General features: G+C 46.3%; 1 protein-coding gene across 3 annotated transcripts in view; it reads right to left on the bottom strand.

The window, feature by feature from the left end:
- The window catches only part of ZRANB1 (zinc finger RANBP2-type containing 1), a 333,688-nt gene that overhangs the window by 223,214 nt on the left and 91,195 nt on the right, over positions 1-19,279 (bottom strand). For all 3 annotated transcript variants that reach the window (XM_033941145.1, XM_033941144.1, XM_033941146.1), the window contains one exon: positions 6,126-6,279. In XM_033941145.1, coding sequence (XP_033797036.1) covers positions 6,126-6,279 — 154 coding nt within the window. The remainder of the gene's footprint in view (positions 1-6,125; positions 6,280-19,279) is intronic.

Raw genomic sequence — 19,279 nt, 5'->3', positions numbered from 1 at the left:
CGCCCCCGGGAGGCTGCCGGGCTGGAGCGACATCGGCCAGGTCAGAGCTGCTGGGCGGAATCCGGGGGCCGCTCGGAGTTCCGGATGCTCATCCTCAGCTCCCTGCCAGCCAGTGATAGGTGTATGTGAGGGATGATCCTGGATGGCGGCTCCGGGTAGCTCTCGCGGCTGCCAACGCTAGAGGGAGCTTTGTTGTTAAGGCCTGGCTTTTTCGGGCAGCAGCAGCATTTGAAATTCGCTGCTGTTGCCAGCTTCAGGCCTTCCTCTCTCTGGCGGGTCCTGCTTACTTCCTGTTTTCATTAAAACAGGACCCGCTAGAGAGGAAGACCTGAAGCCGGCAACAGCAATTAATTGCGAATGCTGCTGCCCGAACGGCCTAACACACACAGGAAAAAAACAAACACACATACAGCGGGCAAAGAGACAAACACCAAAACAAACACAGACAGACCACATGGAAGTGGGGGGGGGGGAGGGAAATGCTGAAGCACAGGGAAATGGAGGGGGAGGGAATGCTGATGTAGCTACTGCACAGGGAAGTGGAGGGGGGAGAGAAATGCTGCTGCATAGGGGACAGGGAGAGAGACAGATAGAAAGAAAGATAGATAGTGGGAGGGAGGGAGACAGAAAGAAAAGAAGAAAGAGACAGGGGCAGGGAGAGAGACAGAAAGAAAGACAGCGGCAGAGAGAGACAGAAATAAAAAAAGACAGACAAATATATATTCTAGCACACGTTAATGTAACAGGCTTAAAGATTAGTACTTTAATAAAATAAGTTCAGTAAAAAACTCTTTGAGGCTTGTGTGGATGGGATCAGATGGTTTACGGGGACAGAGACAGGGACCAATTTTCCCCTCTGTTTCATTCTCTACCATGAGATATTGCGGTATATAAATAAATGTATTATTAATAAATGTAGTTTGTGACATTCTCTTTTTAAGTTTTTAAGGTCTGCAGAGAACCATGGTTATATTTTAAAAAGTGCTTGCTTTGTGTAAAAGAAACCTTTCTAATAAATGAATAAGTACAAAAATATGGAATTTATTACTCAAGTTGTACTTCTTGTTCATTGGATTCCTCTCCAATTATATAAACTTTGCTATCTCAAGGGTGACAAACTTAAACCTTTATTTTATGGCTGATACTAGTCTTTAAGCCCGTTACATTAATGGGTGCTAGAATAGATGTGTGTCTCTGTATTTCTTTTTTTCTTTTCTTGGCTGCTTTCTTTCTGTCTCTCTCTCTTTCCTTGGCTGTCCACCACCACCCCTTGCCTCTCCCCCTGTCCAGCAGTAGCCCTTCTTCCTTCCTTTTACCTCCCCCTTCCCCCTGTTCAGCAGTAGGCCTCCCTGCCTGTTACCTTCCACCCCATCCCCGTCTAACAGCACCTCTTCCCTGCTCCCCCTGTCCAGCAGTAGGCCTCCCTTCCTGTTACTTCCCCGTCTAACAGCACTTCTTCTCTGCTCCCCCTGCCCAGCAGTAAGCCTCCCTTCCTGTTACCTCCCACCTCCTGTCTAACAGCACTTCTTCCCTGCTCCCCCTGTCCAGCAGTAGGACTCCCTGCCTCTTACCTCCCCCCTGTCTAACAGCACCTTTTCCCTGCTCCCCCTGTCCAGCAGTAGGTCTCCCTGCCTGTTACCTTCCCACCCACCTGTCTAACAGCACCTCATCCCTGCTCCCCCTGTCCAGCAGTAGGCCTCGCTGCCTGTTCTGTCCCCCCTGTCTAACAGCACCTCTTCCCTGCTCCCCCTGTCTAGCAGTAGGCCTCCCTGCCTGTTACGTCCCCCCCTGTCTAACAGCACCTCTTCTCTGCTCCCCCTGTCCAGCAGCAGGTCTCCCTGCCTGTTATCTCCCCCGTCTAACAGTACCTCTTCCCTGTTCCCCTGTCCAGCAGGCCTCCCTGCTTGCTACTTCCCCCATCTAACAGTACCTCTTCCCTGCTCCCCCTGTCCAGCAGTAGGCCTCCCTGCCTCTTCCGTCTCCCCTGTCTGACAGCACCTCTTCCCTGCTCCCCGTGTCCAGCAGTAGGCCTCCCTGCCTGTTACCTACTGCCCAATCTAACAGCACCTCTCCCTGCTCCCCCTGTCCAGCAGTAGATCTCCCTTCCTGTTACCTCCCCCCCACCCGTCTAACAGAACCTCTTCCCTGCTCCCCCTGTCCAGCAGTAGGCCTCCCTGCCTGTTCTGTCCCCCCTGTTTAACAGCACCTCTTCCCTGCTCCCCCTGTCCAGCAGTAGGCCTCCCTGCCTGTTACCTTCCCACCCCCGTCTAACAGCACCTCTTCCCTGCTCCCCCTGTCCAGCAGTAAGCATCCCTGACTGTTACATCCCCCCCGTCTAACAGCACCTCATCCCTGCTCCCCCTGTCTAGCAGTAGGCCTCCCTGCCTGTTACCTCCCCCCTGTCTAACAGCACCTCTTCCCTGCTCCCCCTGTCCAGCAGTAGGTCTCCCTGTCTATTACGTGTCCAGCCCCCCCGTCTAACAGCACCTCTTCCCTGCTCCCCCTGTCCAGCAGTAGGCCTCCCTGCCTGTTACCTCCCCCGTCTAACAGCACCTCTTCCCTTCTCCCCCTATCCAGCAGTAGGCCTCCCTTCCTTTTACCTCCACCCAACTGTCTAACAGCACCTCTTCCCTGCTCCCACTGTCCAGCAGTAGGCCTCCCTTCCTGTTACCTCCCCCCGTCTAACAGCACCTCTTCCTTGCTCCCCCTGTCCAGCAGTAGGCCTCCCTGCCTGTTAGATTCCCCCCATCTAACAGCACCTCTTCCCTGCTCCCCCTGTCCAGCAGTAGGCCTCCCTTCCTGTTACCTCCCACCCCTGTCTAACAGCACCTCTTCTCTGCTCCCCCTGTCCAGCAGCAGGCCTCCCTGCCTGTTATCTCCCCCATCTAACAGTACCTCTTCCCTGCTCCCCTGTCCAGCAGAAGGCCTCCCTGCTTGCTACTTCCCCCATCTAACAGTACCTCTTCCCTACTCCCCCTGTCCAGCAGTAGGCCTCCCTGCCTGTTACCTCACCCCCATCTAATAGCACCTCTTCCCTGCTCCCCCTGTCCAGCAGTAGGCCTCCCTGCCTGTTACGTCCGCCCCCCCCATCTAACAACACCACTTTCCTGCTCCCCCTGTCCAGCAGTAGACCTCCCTTCCTGTTACCACCCCCCTATCTAAGAGCATCTCTTCCCTGCTCCCCCTGTCCAGCAATAGGCCTCCCTGCCTGATACCTCCCCCCCGTCTAACAGCACCTCTTCCCTGCTCCCCCTGTCCAGCAATAGGCCTCCCTGCCTGTTACCTCCCCCCCTTGTCTAACAGCACTTCTTCCCTGCTCCTCCTGTCCAACAGTAGGCCTCCCTGCCTGTTACGTCCTCCCCTGTCTAACAGCACCTCTTCTCTGCTTCCTTCTGTCCAGCAGTAGGCCTCCCTACCTGTTACCTCCCCCGTCTAACAGCACCTCTTCCCTGCTCTCCCTGTCCAGCAGTAGGCCTCCCTGCCTGTTACGTCCTCCCCTGTCTAACAGCACCTCTTCTCTGCTTCCTTCTGTCCAGCAGTAGGCCTCCCTACCTGGTACCTCCCCCGTCTAACAGCACCTCTTCCCTGCTCTCCCTGTCCAGCAGTAGGCCTCCCTGCCTGTTATGTCCCCCCCTGTCTAACAGCACCTCTTCTCTGCTTCCTCCTGTCCAGCAGTAGGCCTCCCTACCTGTTACCTCCCCCGTCTAACAGTACCTCTTCCCTGCTCCTCCTGTCCAGCAGTGGGCCTCCCTGCCTGTTACGTCCCCCGTCCCCCCCCCCCGTCTAACAGCACCTCTTCCCTGCTCCCCCTGTCAAGCAGTAGGCCTCCCTCTGTGCCTGTTATGTCCCCGTCCCCCCGTCTAACAGCCCTTTTCCCTTCTTCCCCTGTCCAGCAGTAGGCCTCCCTGCCTGTTACCTCCCCCCCTGTCTAACAGCACTTCTTCCCTACTCTCCCTGTCCAGCAGTAGGCCTCCCTGCCTGTTACATCCCCCCCCCCCGTCTAACAGCACCTCTTCCCTGCTCCCCCTGTCCAGCAGTAGACCTCCATTCCTGTTACCTCCCCCCCTGTCTAACATCACCTCTTCTCTGCTCCCCCTGTCCAGCAGTAGGCTTCCCTTCCTGTTACCTCCCCCCCTTGTCTAACAGCAACTCTTCCCTGCTCTCCCTGTCCAGCAGTAGGCCTCCCTTCCTGTTACCTCCCCCCCTGTCTAATAGCACTTCGTTCTTTCTCCCCCTGTTCAGCTTCTGGCTGTTTAGAAGAGGAAGGCAGACAGAAGAGCAGCAGAGGGCCTTACAGTGCTCATTGGCTATGGAGAGGTCTGCAGCTGCCTGGAGGAGCTGAAGAGCAGGAAGGCCTGCGCTTAGAGGGTGCTCGGGTGCATGGAAAGCTGCTTTGCGGGCTAATTGGGTGTGAGGATCTGCCGGGATCGCAAGAAATGCCCGACGTTCTGTTGCCGACCATTTAGTTCTGAGTCGGAGGTATTTTTAAGTTTAAAGCTGCCGCCGCGGTTCCTCTCCCAATCCCCGCCTGCGTCGGAAGCCTTCTCCGACGCAAGTGCGGCTCATGAGAAGAGCCGCGGCGGCGGCTTTGAACTTAATAATAACTTTGGCCATAACTTACCGCTGAACATAAAAATTACTACGGCGAGAACATCCTTGGAGTCCGCGAGTGTGGTGCCGTTTTTCCTCCCAAGCTCATAGAACCGTAAGTGTGCATGTGCACTCCTTCCTGCCATGGACATACGGATCACTGAACACGCAGGTTGGAGTGCGCATGTGGGCTTAACATTTTATTATAGTAGATTAATTTTCATTTAGACCTTGCATTGTGATGCCTGCACTATGGTCAGCATAAAGTGCGTCTTGGATTTGACGGAGAATTCCATGGAGGAAGAGACTTTATGAACTTTTTTGCTAACCTTTCTGCTGGAATCTGATCAAATTAGAACATAAGAATAACCATACTGGGTCAGAAGAGTGGTCAATCTAGCCCAGTTTCCTATTTCCATTAGTGGCCAATTTAAGTCACAAGTACCTGGCAGAAACACAAATAGTAGCAACATTCCAGCAGTGGCTTCCCCCATGTCTGTCTCAACACTAGACTTTGGCTTTTCCTCCAAGAATTTGTTTAAACCTTTCTTAAAACCCAGCTACGCTTGTCATAGTGTAGAAAGTAGTGTTTGGACAGAAAGCCCTACATCTATTTTCCAAGGCTCCTTTCCGAGCACACTAACAAAATCTCTTATCACCTCTTGCTTCTCCCAGGTCTTCTGCTCAACCATCTCTTTCCCCTCCAATCTGTGCAAAATTCTGCTGTATGACTTACATTCCATGAAAGCCTCCATACTCACCTTATCCCTCTTCTAAAGTTACTTCATTGGCTCCCCATCCATTTCCAAACACAATTCAAACTCCTCTTACTGACCTACAAGTGCATTCACTCTCCTCACTTATCTCTCCCCTATGTTGCTCCCCCCTCCAATTAACACTGTTCATCAGGCAAGTCCCTCCTATCCACATCCTTCTCCTCCAATGCTAAATTAAGACTCTGTCCCTTCTATCTTGCTGTGCTGTATGCATGGAACAGACTGCCCAAGTCATTACATCAGGTTCCGTCTCTAGCAGTACTCAAATCCAAGCTAAAAGCCCACTCTTTTGAGGCTGCTTTCTCTTAACTCTCACTCACTATAAAATGATCTATAATCATACTATCCTTATCTCTGCAAGAAACTCCCCAACCTTATATGTCATGTCCTTCTGTCCAAATTAGATTGTAAGCTCTTCAAAGCAGGGACTGTCTATTACATGTCAAATGTGCAGCGCTACGCATGTCTTTCAGCACTATAGAAATGATAACAGTAGTAGTAGTAGTAGTAGTAGTAGTAGTAGTACTGACATTGTCCATCAAGCCTGCTCAAGAAAGTTGCTGGGGTTGTACCTCCCACACAGTGCAGATTATTACCCCACAATTTCTTACAAATGCAAAATGTAATATTCATAGACAAAGTGCTCTGTGCTCGATTTATTCTCTTGCCTTATCACTAAATTTAATGTTGGATTGAAAAGAAACCAGCATAACTTACAAAGAAGCTATCTTGGTAAATTCATGTCATTTCTGCACTGACCTGCAGGCAAAGTGAAGGTTACGAGATCTGTCAGGAAATAACAAGCAAAATCTCCTTTGCGTTGATGGATGGAGGCAGCAATCTCCCGGCGAATCTGCTCCGTAAGTTCTGGACATGCCATGGCAGGAATGCATTTTGCTGCATGCTGGGATACCTACCAGAAAATATATAATTTATTTTTCTCGAGGGATTTCACTATTATATTCCATATTAACATTTTTTTCTCTAGCATGTGATAGTCAATTAAAAATCACAGAAATAGATCAAACTATGTTATTCAGCTTCATGCCACTGGCTACAAAAAGCAAACAGAAAATAACTTCTCAATTGTATACATTAACAGAAAAGAGTAAAGCAAACTCTTATGTAATAGTTATTACACACAGTTCTCCAAGGACAGCCCAAGTGGTACATTAAGCACAGTTACTTACCGTAACAGGTGTTATCCAGGGACAGCAGGCAGATATTCTTGACTGATGGGTGACGGCACCGACGGAGCCCCGGTACGGACAATTTTAGAGTGATTGCACTCTAAGAACTTAGAAAGTTCCAGTAGGCCGCACCGCGCACGCGCGAGTGCCTTCCCGCCCGACAGAGGCGCGCGGTCCCCAGTTAAGATAAGCCAGCTAAGAAGCCAACCCGGGGAGGTGGGTGGGACGCAAGAATATCTGCCTGCTGTCCCTGGATAACACCTGTTACGGTAAGTAACTGTGCTTTATCCCAGGACAAGCAGGCAGCATATTCTTGACTGATGGGTGACCTCCAAGCTAACAAAAAGAGGGATGGAGGGAAGGTTGGCCATTAGGAAAATAAATTTTGCAAAACAGATTGGCCGAAGTGTCCATCCCGTCTGGAGAATGCATCCAGACAATAATGAGATGTAAAAGTATGAACTGAGGACCAAGTAGCAGCCTTGCAGATTTCCTCAATAGGAGTGGAACGGAGGAAAGCTACAGATGCTGCCATTGCTCGGACTCTATGGGCCGTGACAGAACCTTCCAGTGTCAGTCCGGTCTGAGCATAACAGAATGAAATGCACGCTGCCAGCCAATTAGACAACGTACGTTTAGAAACAGGACGTCCCAATTTATTCGGATCAAAGGACAGAAAGAGTTGGGGAACTGATCTGTGGGGTTTCGTACGCTCTAGATAGTAAGCTAGAGCCCTTTTACAATCCAAAGTATGCAGAGCTTGTTCCCCAGAATGAGAATGAGGTTTTGGAAAGAAAACAGGCAGAACAATGGATTGGTTGAGATGGAATTCAGAGACAACCTTAGGGAGAAACTTTGGATGTGTACGCAGAACCACCTTGTCATGGTGAAAGACAGTAAAAGGTGGATCTGCAACCAGTGCATGAAGCTCACTGACCCTCCTGGCAGAGGTAAGAGCAATAAGGAAAAGTACCTTCCAAGTGAGAAACTTGAAAGGAGAGGTAGCCAAAGGTTCAAATGGAGGCTTCATTAAGACGGAAAGAACCACATTGAGATCCCAGATAACAGGAGGGGCTTTAAGAGGTGGTTTCACATTGAAAAGACCCCGCATGAACCTGGACACCAGGGGATGAGCTGAGAGAAGTTTTCCATGGACCGGCTCATGAAAAGCAGCAATGGCACTGAGGTGGACTCTGATGGAAGAAGACTTAAGGCCAGAGTCAGACAAGGAAAGCAAATAATCCAACAACGTCTCCACTGCCAGGGAAGTGGGATCAAGATGATGAAGAAGACACCAGGAAGAAAATCTCGTCCACTTCTGATGGTAACATTGCAGAGTGGCTGGTTTCCTGGAGGCATCTAGAATGGAACAAACAGGCTGAGACAAAAGAGTATCATGAGATGTCAGCCCGAGAGATACATTACATTACATTACATTACGGATTTCTATTCCGCCTATACCTTGCAGTTCAAGGCGGATTACAAAAGATTTGACTGGACATTTTTTTTTTTTTTTTTTTTTCTTGGGGATCTTATGGGTTGGATAGAAAACTGAACAGTGCCTAGCAGTGTGATATTAGCAAATGGAAATGGGACACAGTTAGAGTAGGCAAGATTACAATCTTTTTATGGTCTGTTTATATGAAGGGTGATTAGGTGTGATATTTGGGGGAGGATTGTCTGGTGGTAGATGAGTTCAGTCGAGGTAGGTGAATTTTCTGGAGGTAGGTGAACTTGGCTGGAGGTAGGTGAAGTGGTTTAAGGTTTTTGGATGAATTTTTTAAAAAGCAGGGTTTTGATTTCTTTACGGAATGTTTTGAAGTCGTCCGATGTTGTCAGCAGGTTGGAGATGGAATGGTTGAGTTTTGCTGCTTGTGTTGCCAGAAGGTTGTCAAACATTTTCTTGCGTTGTGTGCCTTTGAGTGGAGGGAAGGCAAAAGGATTTGGGGTTCTTCTTTGTCTTGTGGTGGAGATCTGGTTTAAGCGATTGTTTAGGTAGGATGGGGAAGAGCCTTGTATTGCTTTGAATAATAGGCAAAGGAATTTGAATTGAATTCGTGCTTGTATGGGTAGCCAGTGGGAGTCTAAGAAGGCGGTTGTTATGTGATCATATTTTCTAAGTGAGTAGATCAGTCTGAGGGCGGTGTTTTGTATGGTCTGGAGTTGCTTTATCATAATGGCTGGACAAGGAAGATATAGGGAGTTGCAATAGTCCAGCAGACCTAAGACTAGGGATTGTACGACTAGTCTGAATTGTGTTTGGTTGAAGAATTTTCTGATTTTGCGTAGGTTTCTCATGGTTAGGAAAGCTTTCTGGGTCGTCTTGTTGATTTGGGACTGCATTGTGCAACATCTGTCTATGGTGACTCCTAGTAGTTTTAGTTCGGGTTGTATTGGGTATTTGGTATTTTTGATTGTCAGTTCTGTGATGGTAGGAGATTTGGCTTTTTCGAGCAGGAGGAATTTTGTTTTTTCTGAGTTTAGTTTTAGTTTATGATCCATCATCCATTTTTCTACTGTATCTAGGGTTGTTTCCAGTTTTGCGGTGGTGGTGGGCTCTGAAGGGTCGAAGGGGAGGAGTATGGTGATGTCGTCTGCGTAGCTAAAGGATGTGACATTTAGGTTATCTAAGGTGGCTCCTAGGGAGGAGATAAAGAGGTTGAAGAGTGTAGGTGAGAGAGGTGATCCTTGTGGAACTCCGCAGGGATTTGCCCATGGCTCTGATTTGATATCATTGTATTTTACCCTATAGGTTCTTGATTTGAGGAACCCTTGAAACCAGTTGTAAACTTTGCCAGAGATCCCTATGGCGTCGAGTATCTGTAGTAATATGGTGTGGTCAACTAGGTCAAATGCAGCAGAGAGGTCAAGTTGTATTAGTATCATCTTTTTTCCTTTACTGATGTGTTGCCGGGCTGTATCTAGAAGAGAGACAAGTAGTGTTTCTGTACTATGGTTGGTTCGAAATCCTGATTGTGAGGGGTGGAGTAGGTTATGTTTTTCCAGGTAGATTGTGAGGTATTGTGTGACTAGGCCTTCTATTATTTTGACGTATATTGGAATTGAAGCGATAGGTCTGTAGTTGGAGGGGCTATCTATTGGGCCTTTGTGATCTTTCATGATTGGGGTGATTAAGATCTCTCCTAAGTCCTGTGGGAATTGGCCTTCTGTTAGTGTGGTTTGAATCCATAACATAAAGTTGGTTTTGAATGTGGTGGAGGCGTTTGATAACAGGTAGGTGGGGCAATTATTTAGTTCGCTGGAGGCATGGCTGTATTTGTTGTAGAGTCGGTTCATATCCGACCAAAGTAGGATTGGGAAGTTGGACCAGCTTCTGTCTGCTACGATGGCTTCGCCTGTTATTGGGTTTGTTGTTATCTTTTCGAGATGGGTGGGTGTATCGATGAATGCGGTTCTGATATTGGTGATTTTGTTTTTGAAGTTTTTGAAGATACCAAGCTGTCAGGTGCAGAGACTGTAGGTTGGGATGTAGAAGGGTCTCCTGATGCTGTGTAAGCAGAGAAGGAAACAGAGGAAGAAGAAAAGGTTCCCTGGAACTGAGTTGAAGTAGAAGGGAGAACCAATGTTGCCTGGGCCACCTCGGAGCAATTAGAATCATGGTGGCTCGTTCCCTCTTGAGCTTGAACAAGGTTCTCAACATGAGAGGCAGAGGAGGGAAAGCGTACAGGAACAGATTGGACCAGTCGAGGAGAAATGCATCCGCTGCCAGACGGTGAGGAGAGTAGAGTCTGGAGCAGAATAGGGGCAGCTGGTGATTGTGAGGAGCTGCAAAGAGGTCTATCTGAGGAGTGCCCCATTGAGTGAAGATAGACTGTAGAGTTACAGGATCGAGTGTCCACTCGTGAGGCTGGAGAATTCTGCTGAGTTTGTCTGCTAAGGAATTCTGTTCTCCCTGAATGTAGATAGCTTTCAGGAAGAGATGGTGATCTATGGCCCAAGTCCAGATCTTCTGGGCTTCTTGGCATAAGAGGCGAGAGCCTGTCCCACCTTGTTTGTTGATGTAGTACATCGCAACTTGATTGTCTGTGCACAGCAGAAGGACCTGAGGAAAGAGAAGATGTTGGAAGGCCTTGAGGGCATAAAACATCGCTCTGAGTTCCAGGAAATTGATGTGATGCTTCTTTTCCTGGGCTGTCCAAAGACCTTGAGTCTGGAACTCGTTCAAATGAGCTCCCCATGCATAAGGAGAGGCGTCGGTGGTGATGACTAGTTGATGAGGAGGTTGATGGAACAGAAGACCTCTGGATAGATTTGAGGATACCAACCACCATTGTAGAGACTGACGAAGAGATGATGTCACAGATATGTGTCGTGAGCAAGGATCCGTCGCTTGGGACCACTGAGTAGCAAGGGTCCATTGAGGAGTGCGCAGGTGAAGACGTGCGAGGGGTGTGACATGAACTGTGGATGCCATGTGACCCAAGAGTACCATCATTTGTCTGGCTGAGATGGAATGTTGTGGAAGCACCTGCTGACATAGAGACTGAAGGGTCTGAAGACGATTGGATGGTAGGAATGCTCTCATGAGGAGTGTGTCCAGCATCGCTCCAATGAATTGAAGTCTCTGAGTGGGGATGAGATGAGATTTGGGTAGATTGATCTCGAATCCCAGTATTCGTAGAAACAGGATGGTTTGGTTGGTGGCCAGGAGAACTGCTTGAGCGGATGTGGCCTTGATTAACCAGTCGTCCAGGTAAGGGAATACCTGAAGGTGGTGAGAGCGTAGAAATGCAGCTACCACAATAAGACATTTGGTGAACACCCTTGGAGAGGAGGCAAGACCGAAGGGCAGCACCTTGTATTGGTAATGACAATGATTGATCATGAATCGGAGATACCGTCTGGAGGTTATATTGACTGGTATGTGAGTGTATGCCTCTTTGAGATCGAGGGAGCATAGCCAGTCGTCTTGATTGAGAAGAGGATAAAGGATGGATAAGGAAAGCATCTTGAATTTTTCCTTTACCAGATGTTTGTTGAGATCTCGAAGATCCAGAATTGGTCTGAGATCTCCTGTTTTTTTGGGAACTAGAAAATAACGGGAGTAGAACCCCTGCCCCTTTTGATCTAAAGGAACTTCTTCTATAGCGTTCAGAAGGAGGAGGGATTGGACTTCCTGAATAAGAAGGGCAGATTGAGGACTGTTCTGAAAGTTGAGAGAGTAGCCGTGGCGGATGATGTTGAGGACCCATTGGTCCGAAGTGATAACTTCCCACCGGCTGAGGAACAGAGAAAGACGACCTCCTATAGGTTGAGGCAGGAAAGCAGATATAGGAGTACTGGCTATACTTTGGAGAAGTAAGTCAAAAGGGCTGTGTCTTTTGCTGTGGAGGTGGCTTCACAGGCTGCTGTTGCTGCTGTTGTCTGGGAGGCTGACGTTGTTGCTGCCGCTGACGCCTGGGTTGCTGAGCTGTTGTTGGCAATGGCCGAGCTGTGAAGCGGCGTTGATAGGCTGACTGTTGTCTAAAAGGCCTTGTTGGGGGAGGCTTTTTCTTATTTTTAAGTAGGGTATCCCAACGTGTCTCATGAGCAGATAGCTTTTGAGTAGTCGAGTCCATGGATTCCCCAAAAAGCTCATCCCCTAGGCACGGGGCGTTGGCTAACCGATCTTGATGATTAACATCAAGTTCAGATACCCGAAGCCAGGCCAGGCGACGCATTGCCACAGACATTGCTGTCGCTCTGGATGTAAGTTCGAAGGTGTCGTAAATGGACCTAACCATGAACTTACGCAGCTGAAACAGAGATGACAAGCAATGGTGGAAAGATTGTTGTTTCCGTTGAGGAAGGTACTTCTCAAATGAAGCCATGTTGGTAAGGAGATGTTTAAGGTAGAAAGAAAAATGAAAAGCATAATTACCAGCTCTATTTGCCAACATTGCATTTTGGTAGAGCCTCTTACCAAATTTGTCCATGGCTTTACCCTCTCTACCAGGAGGTACAGAAGCATATACTGACTCCTGAAGATTTTTTAAGGGTGGATTCGACAAGTACAGATTCGTGTGGAAGTTGAGGTTTGTCGAACCCAGGAATGGGAATTACTTTATATAGAGAGTCTAACTTACGTGGGGCCCCTGGAACCGTTAAGGGAGTCTCTAAATTCTTGTAGAAAGTCTCCCTCAAGATGTCGTGAAGAGGGAGCTTCAAAAATTCCTTTGGAGGTTGGTCAAAGTCAAGGGCATCCAAAAAAGCTTTAGACTTTTTGGACTCAGCCTCCAAAGGAATGGACAAAGAATCACACATATCTTTCAGGAAACTGGAGAAAGATGAAGTGTCATGTCTAGAGGACGGGTCATGTACAGCAGACTCCTCCTCATCTGAGGAACATTCTCCTTCAGAGAGAAAGGGTTCCTCTGAATCTCCCCACAGATCAGGATCCCTGACATGGGGAGAACGGTCCCGAGACTCTGGGGTAGATGGTTCTACATGTCGGGTTTTGCGCACCGATTTACCCGATCTCATCGATACCGAACCAGGCGATGTAATCGGTGGCACCGGTGCCGAAGTCTGCACCGACTGATGTTGAGCTCTCGGCTCCGGTGCAAGGACTGGCATCGATACCGATGAGGTGGAGTGAATCGGTACCGAGGGAGTGGATACCGACAGCACAGGTTGTTCCACTATCGGTACCAGCTCAGTGCGGACCGGCACCGGAAGGTTCGGTGCCAGGATAGCTGGAAGGAGTTGTTGTAATTGCTCCTTGAGCTGTGCCTGGAGAATGGCCGTAATACGGTCATCAAGGGATGGCACCGGTACCGCTTTTTTCTTCTGCGGTACCTGCGGTGCCGCTCGACGCCCCGGAGATGAGGAGCCCGATGTCGAGGGACTCACCTCGATAGGGGCGGAGCGCTTCCGCTGGCGCCTCACAGTCGGCAGGATTGGACTCACTGCACTCGAGACCGGAGGACGCTCCAGCGGGGAAGGCTTCTTAGCCGGCTTACCTGCATGCTGGGACGCCGGTGCGGTGTCGAAGAAGAGGGTGCCAACTGAATCGGTGCCGAAGCCGGAGTCGATGGAACGGGATCGGACATCTCGGCACCGAACAATAATCGCTGTTGTATTTGGCGATTTTTTAATGTTCTTTTTTTAAGTGTGGCACAGCGGGTGCAGGTGGAGGCCTGATGCTCAGGACCCAAACACTGTAAGCACCAGTTGTGTGGGTCCGTGAGAGATATAGGCCGAGCACACCGCTGGCACTTTTTAAACCCTGGCTGAGGGGGCATGAACGTGAAGACGGCTTCAGCCAAATCGAAGGCCGAGGCCTCGATGGTGGCAGAAGGCCCCGCAGGGGAAAAGCCAAATTGACTAAAAAAGAAAAGTTTTTTTTTTTTTTTTTTTTACACAAAAAGAAAAGAAAAAGGAAACAGGCAAAAGCCAAAAAGGTTTACGCGAGCGGGAAGGCAAGTCAAAAAAATTTTCAACAGCCGTTGAAAAAACGTGTCTTCTTAGCTCCGCGGAAACTAAGAAACTGGGGACCGCGCGCCTCTGTCGGGCGGGAAGGCACTCGCGCGTGCGCGGTGCGGCATGCCAGAACTTTCCAAGTTCTTAGAGTGCAATCACTCTAAAATTGTCCGTACCGGGGCTCCGTCGGTGCCGTCACCCATCAGTCAAGAATATGCTGCCTGCTTGTCCTGGGATAATACTCTTTATGTCCCCTCATTAAAAATTATTGGGACACGCCGCACTTCCATTTTTTCAGTTACATCTCCTACTATTTGGAATTCCCTTCCATTACACATTAGAGCAGAAAAAAATCTAGATAAATTTGAGGGCAATTTAAAATGATTTTTTTCTTTATAGATGCTTACGAGTGAGCTACCATTTGGATATTTTATCACTTTTTAACTTACCTCCCTCCCTCCTTGATGTTCCTTTTTTGTTCTCTTTTCTTTAATTAATGGAGTTCTCCCCCTTTCCTCTTGTTTGTACTAAGTCATGTTTGTTTTAATATTAATTCCCCCATTTATTTTAATGTACAACGCTTTGAATTCTATGTTTAGCATTCAATCAAAATTTTAATAAACTATGAAACTATTCTCAAAAAGTGGAGTTTACACATCTTAAAACTTATTTTAAAAATACCCTCCCCCTCCCCCCTTTTACAAAACTGCACAAGAGGTTTTTAGCGCCAGCCAGCACACTGAATGCTCTGATGCTCATAGGAACTCTATGACTGTTGGAGCAGCGCTAAAAACCTTTTATGCGGTTCTGTAAAGGGGGGGAAAGTTGAGGCAGCTAAAAGATGGCCTTATTTTACATTTTGTATAGAGGCAGGATACATTCAGAAGCTGTTAGGATATCAGATCATCAATTTGATGCTGTTAAAACAGAATCTAGTTTTAAATATGTGAATATTGTTTGTTAATTTTATCTTGAATATGTTTTATATATCTTATATAAAGCATTTTTCAAATGCAGAATTTGATACATTTACAGGGAAATTCTTGAATGAAACCCCCCAATAAGCTGAGTCGGCAGGCCTCCCTGAAGCCAGTATCCCCCCAGCATAGATAGGCGCTGGAAATGTAGACCAGGGTTTTCCAGGCCTACATTTCTGGCACCTATCTTTGTATGAATTGTGCCTACTTAGGCACTTGAGGCATGATTCTCTAACCTGCACTGTCAAGTGATTGACACGTGATCAGCGATTAGAGAATCTAGGCATTTTTGTTTTATATATTGTTCTATGCTTTAGGCATCTGATGGTCCCAGATAGCAGTTACTTACTGTAACAGGTATTATCCAGGGACAGCAGGCAGATATTCTCACATGTAGGTGGCATCATCCTAAGAGCCTGATATGGGCAGTGGTAAAAGTGTATTGCCACTTTAAGTTTTTAGAAACTTCACGAATGCCCGTAAGCAAGCTAAGCAGCCAACCAGAAGAGGTGGGAGGGAAACAGACAGCATATTCTCACATGTGGGACTCCCTAGCTTACTGCAATGGAATGGAGGGAAAGTTGGTCATTAAAAAGATAATAAATTCTGTAATACTGCTTGGCCAAAATGGACAAGATATCTTTAAAAGATATCACCAAAACAGTGAAGATAGATCATCTCATTAGTAAGGTTACAATAGAGAAAATAGTTCACCAGATGTCCTTAAATACAAAGCAGATAGATTTTAAAGATTGCAAATTATTCACGTCAACTACTAAGCAAATTGTAAATAGGATTGACAAACATTGTTTGAAATATCTGTATGTAAATGCCAGAAGCCCAGAAACAAGATGGGAGAGTTAGAATATATTGCACTAAGTGAAAGGATAGACATAATAGGCACCTCTGAGACCTGGAAGGAAGATAACCAATGGAAACACTTACCAGGGTGCAAATTATATTACAATGACAGCAGGAGGATTGCGAAGATCTGAAACATGACAAACACGCTCGAGAAATGGGTCGCGACATAGCAAATGAGGTTCAACGTGGATAAGTGTAAGGTGATGCATGTTGGTAACAAAAATCTTATACACGAATACAGGATGTCCGGGGCGGTACTCAGAGAGACTCCCCCAGGAAAGAGACTTGGGAGTACAGAAACTACTAGTCGACAAGTCGATAAAGCTGTCCGCACAATGTGCGGTGACGACAAAAAGGGCGAACAGAATGCTAGAAATGATTAAGAAGGGGAACACGAACAGATCGGAGGTTATTATGCCGCTGTACTGGGCCATGGAATAGGATTCTAGACAGTAGTGAGATATGAATGTGTGAACTGAGGACCAAGTAGCTGCTATGCAAATTTCATCAACGGGAGTGGAACGTAAGAAAGCCACGGATGCTGCCATAGATCGGACCTAGAGTGCTGTAACACATCCCTAAAGCTGCAGCCCAGCCTGAACATAGCACAAGGAAATACAGGCCACTAGCCATGTGGAAATAGTTCTCTTGATTACAGGCTGGCCCAATCTATTAGGATCAGATTATTCAAGTCTGCCCAGTACTAGCCTTAGTGCTTCAATATATACCATTATTTTCTGATTAGAGATCCTCTGTGTTCATCCCATGCTTATTCTTCCTCACTGTCTTCACTAGACCTCTCAGCTGCTTTCAACACCGTGAACCACCAACTTCTACTCAATAGACTAACATCCATGGGAGTAACCGACACTGTCCTGGAATGGTTTACATCCTTCTTCTGTAACTGAACTTACAATGTGCATACTAACCAAACCAAATCTGAGAAACTTCAAACTAGATCATGGCATACCACAAGGATCGATTCTGTCTCCCCTTCTCTTTAATATTATCACCTCTCCGTTACTCACAATTGCTCAAACAATCGGTTTCACAGTATATGAGTACAGTTATGCTGACGATATCCAACTAAAGCACCCAATTGGTTCAAATGACCCCAAAGATATTCATCAACAACAAACTAGAAAAAATTACTCACTGGCTCACCACAAACATGTTATTCTTAAACCCATCCAAATCAAATGAAATGACCTTCTCTGAGTATAATAATAAAAACCTAGCCTCCCCCATTTCTAAGTATTTCAGAAATAAATGTGTTTCCAGGTGTTTCCTGAATTCTCCCATAGGTAGTAGGAACAAGCAATTGTTCAAGGTCTTTACCCCATAATCAAGTTTCAAGTTTAATAGATCTCTTGATTGATCGCTTAGTCAAATTTCAAAGCGATGAACAATTTAAAATACATTCATTAAAAAATACAGAATGAACAATACAATACAAACTTAAATAATAACATTGGGTTAAAAACTAAGACATCATTGAAGGAACATAGGGAAGGAAGGGATTTCAAAATACAACTAGGAATAGTAAAGCAATACAAAGGAAAAGTACAATAGGAAGACAAATTAAAACATAGTTTAATAATATGTAATCTATGGCCTAGGAGTTACTAAAAGCATCTTTAAAAAGAACGGTTTTTAAATTACTTTTAAATTTTCCTAGGTCCTGCTCCATTCGTAAATAAATTGGGAGGGAATTCCAAGTCTGTGGGGCGGTCACAGAAAAGATGAACTGCCATCTAGTATTAATGATCTTAAGCGAGGGAATGGTTAAAAGATGTTGTTCATTGGATCTTAATGTTCTAGATGGATGAAACGGAATTAATGATTTATATATAAATGCTGGGGTTTTGTTCAAAAGAGTTTTAAAGGTAAGTAAACAGAGTTTGTATGTTATCCGGTGAATAACTGGGAGCCAATGCGCATTTTTCAAAAGTGGTGTAACGTGGTCAAATTTTCTCGATTTGGTTATGAGTTTAATGGAGATATTTTGGATAATTTGGAGACGTTTAATTTCGTTTAATGATATTCCTTTAAAGAGAGAATTACAATAATCTATTTTTGAAATTACCAAAGAATGGATAAGAATATTTAGTGATTTTGGGCATAAGAATTTTGAAATAGATCGAATCCTACGTAATCTATAAAAAGTAGATTTAACAATATTACTGATGTGATAATGCTGCTTGATGTGCGAGAAGATGTTGATGATGACTTTTAAATTTACAACCTCTAACCGGTGGAGAAACAAAGTTCAGGTGTGAGCTTCACTTGTGTTTGTTGGTTGAGAAAGAGAAAAAGTCTGTTATGTATTTAGGGGCTAAGCCATAGAGTACCTTGAAGCAAAAACAACCAAACTTGAATTTCCATCGGTAGCCAGTGTAAAAGTCGATAGGAAGGTGTCGCATGATCAAACTTCTTCAATCCACAAAGTAGTCTAACCGCTGTATTTTGAACCAGTTGCAATCGCCGCATGTATTTCTGGGGGAGTGCCAAGTAGGCAATGTTACAATAATCGAGTTGACTCAGAATAAGGGATTGTACTAGAATTCGAAATGATGAGGCATCGAAGTAAGCTCTGATGGACCGAAGTTTCCAGAGGGTATGAAAGATTTTTCTGATCAAGGAGTCCACCTGGTCTTTCATGGTTAGGTTTTGGTCCAGTGTTACACCCAGTATCTTCATAGTGGGTTGAATTGGATAGCTGAGGTTGTTGATGCACATTGGTGCTTTAGTGTCGAGTGGGTATGGCGCTGCTATGAAAAATTTTGTTTTCTCTGAGTTTAGTTTTAGTCTGAATTTGGTCATCCATTGCTCCATCCGATTTAATACTTCTGTTGCTTTGGGGGTGACTTCCGAGACAGAGTTGGTGAATGGGATGATTATCGTGAAGTCGTCAGCGTAGCTAAATAGTTTTATCCCCAGCTGGGATAGTTGTGCACCCAGTGAGGACATGTAAACTTTGAAGAGCAAAGGGGATAGCAGTGATCCTTGTGGCATGCCAGATGGATTGCTCCATGTATCTGAGAGATCGTGATTAAAACGGACTTGGTATGTGCGTGATATAAGGAAACCTCGAAACCAGTTCAGTACTTCTCCTCTGATTCCGATTGCGTCTAGGCATTGTAACAGTTTTCCATGGTCCACCAAGTCAAAGGCGGAACTCATGTCAAATTGCATGATTAGGGCATTGAGGCCCTTACTGAACAAGTAGCACAAATTGTCCAAAATGGCCGCAATTAGCGTTTCAGTGCTAAATAGAGGCCTAAAACCAGATTGAGTTTCGTGCAGGAGGGAGAATTGATCAAGGTATTTCATTAGTTGGGTGTGTACCAGTCCTTCCATGATTTTTACCATAAATGGAATAGATGCTACAGGTCTATAGTTGGTTATTGATGTTGCTGGTTCTTTACAATTTTTTGGGATTGGGGTTATTATAATATGA

The sequence above is a fragment of the Geotrypetes seraphini genome, chromosome 4 (genome assembly GCF_902459505.1).
Source record: "Geotrypetes seraphini chromosome 4, aGeoSer1.1, whole genome shotgun sequence".
Lineage (NCBI taxonomy): Eukaryota > Metazoa > Chordata > Amphibia > Gymnophiona > Dermophiidae > Geotrypetes > Geotrypetes seraphini.
This window is presented reverse-complemented; position numbering and strand designations above follow the sequence as displayed.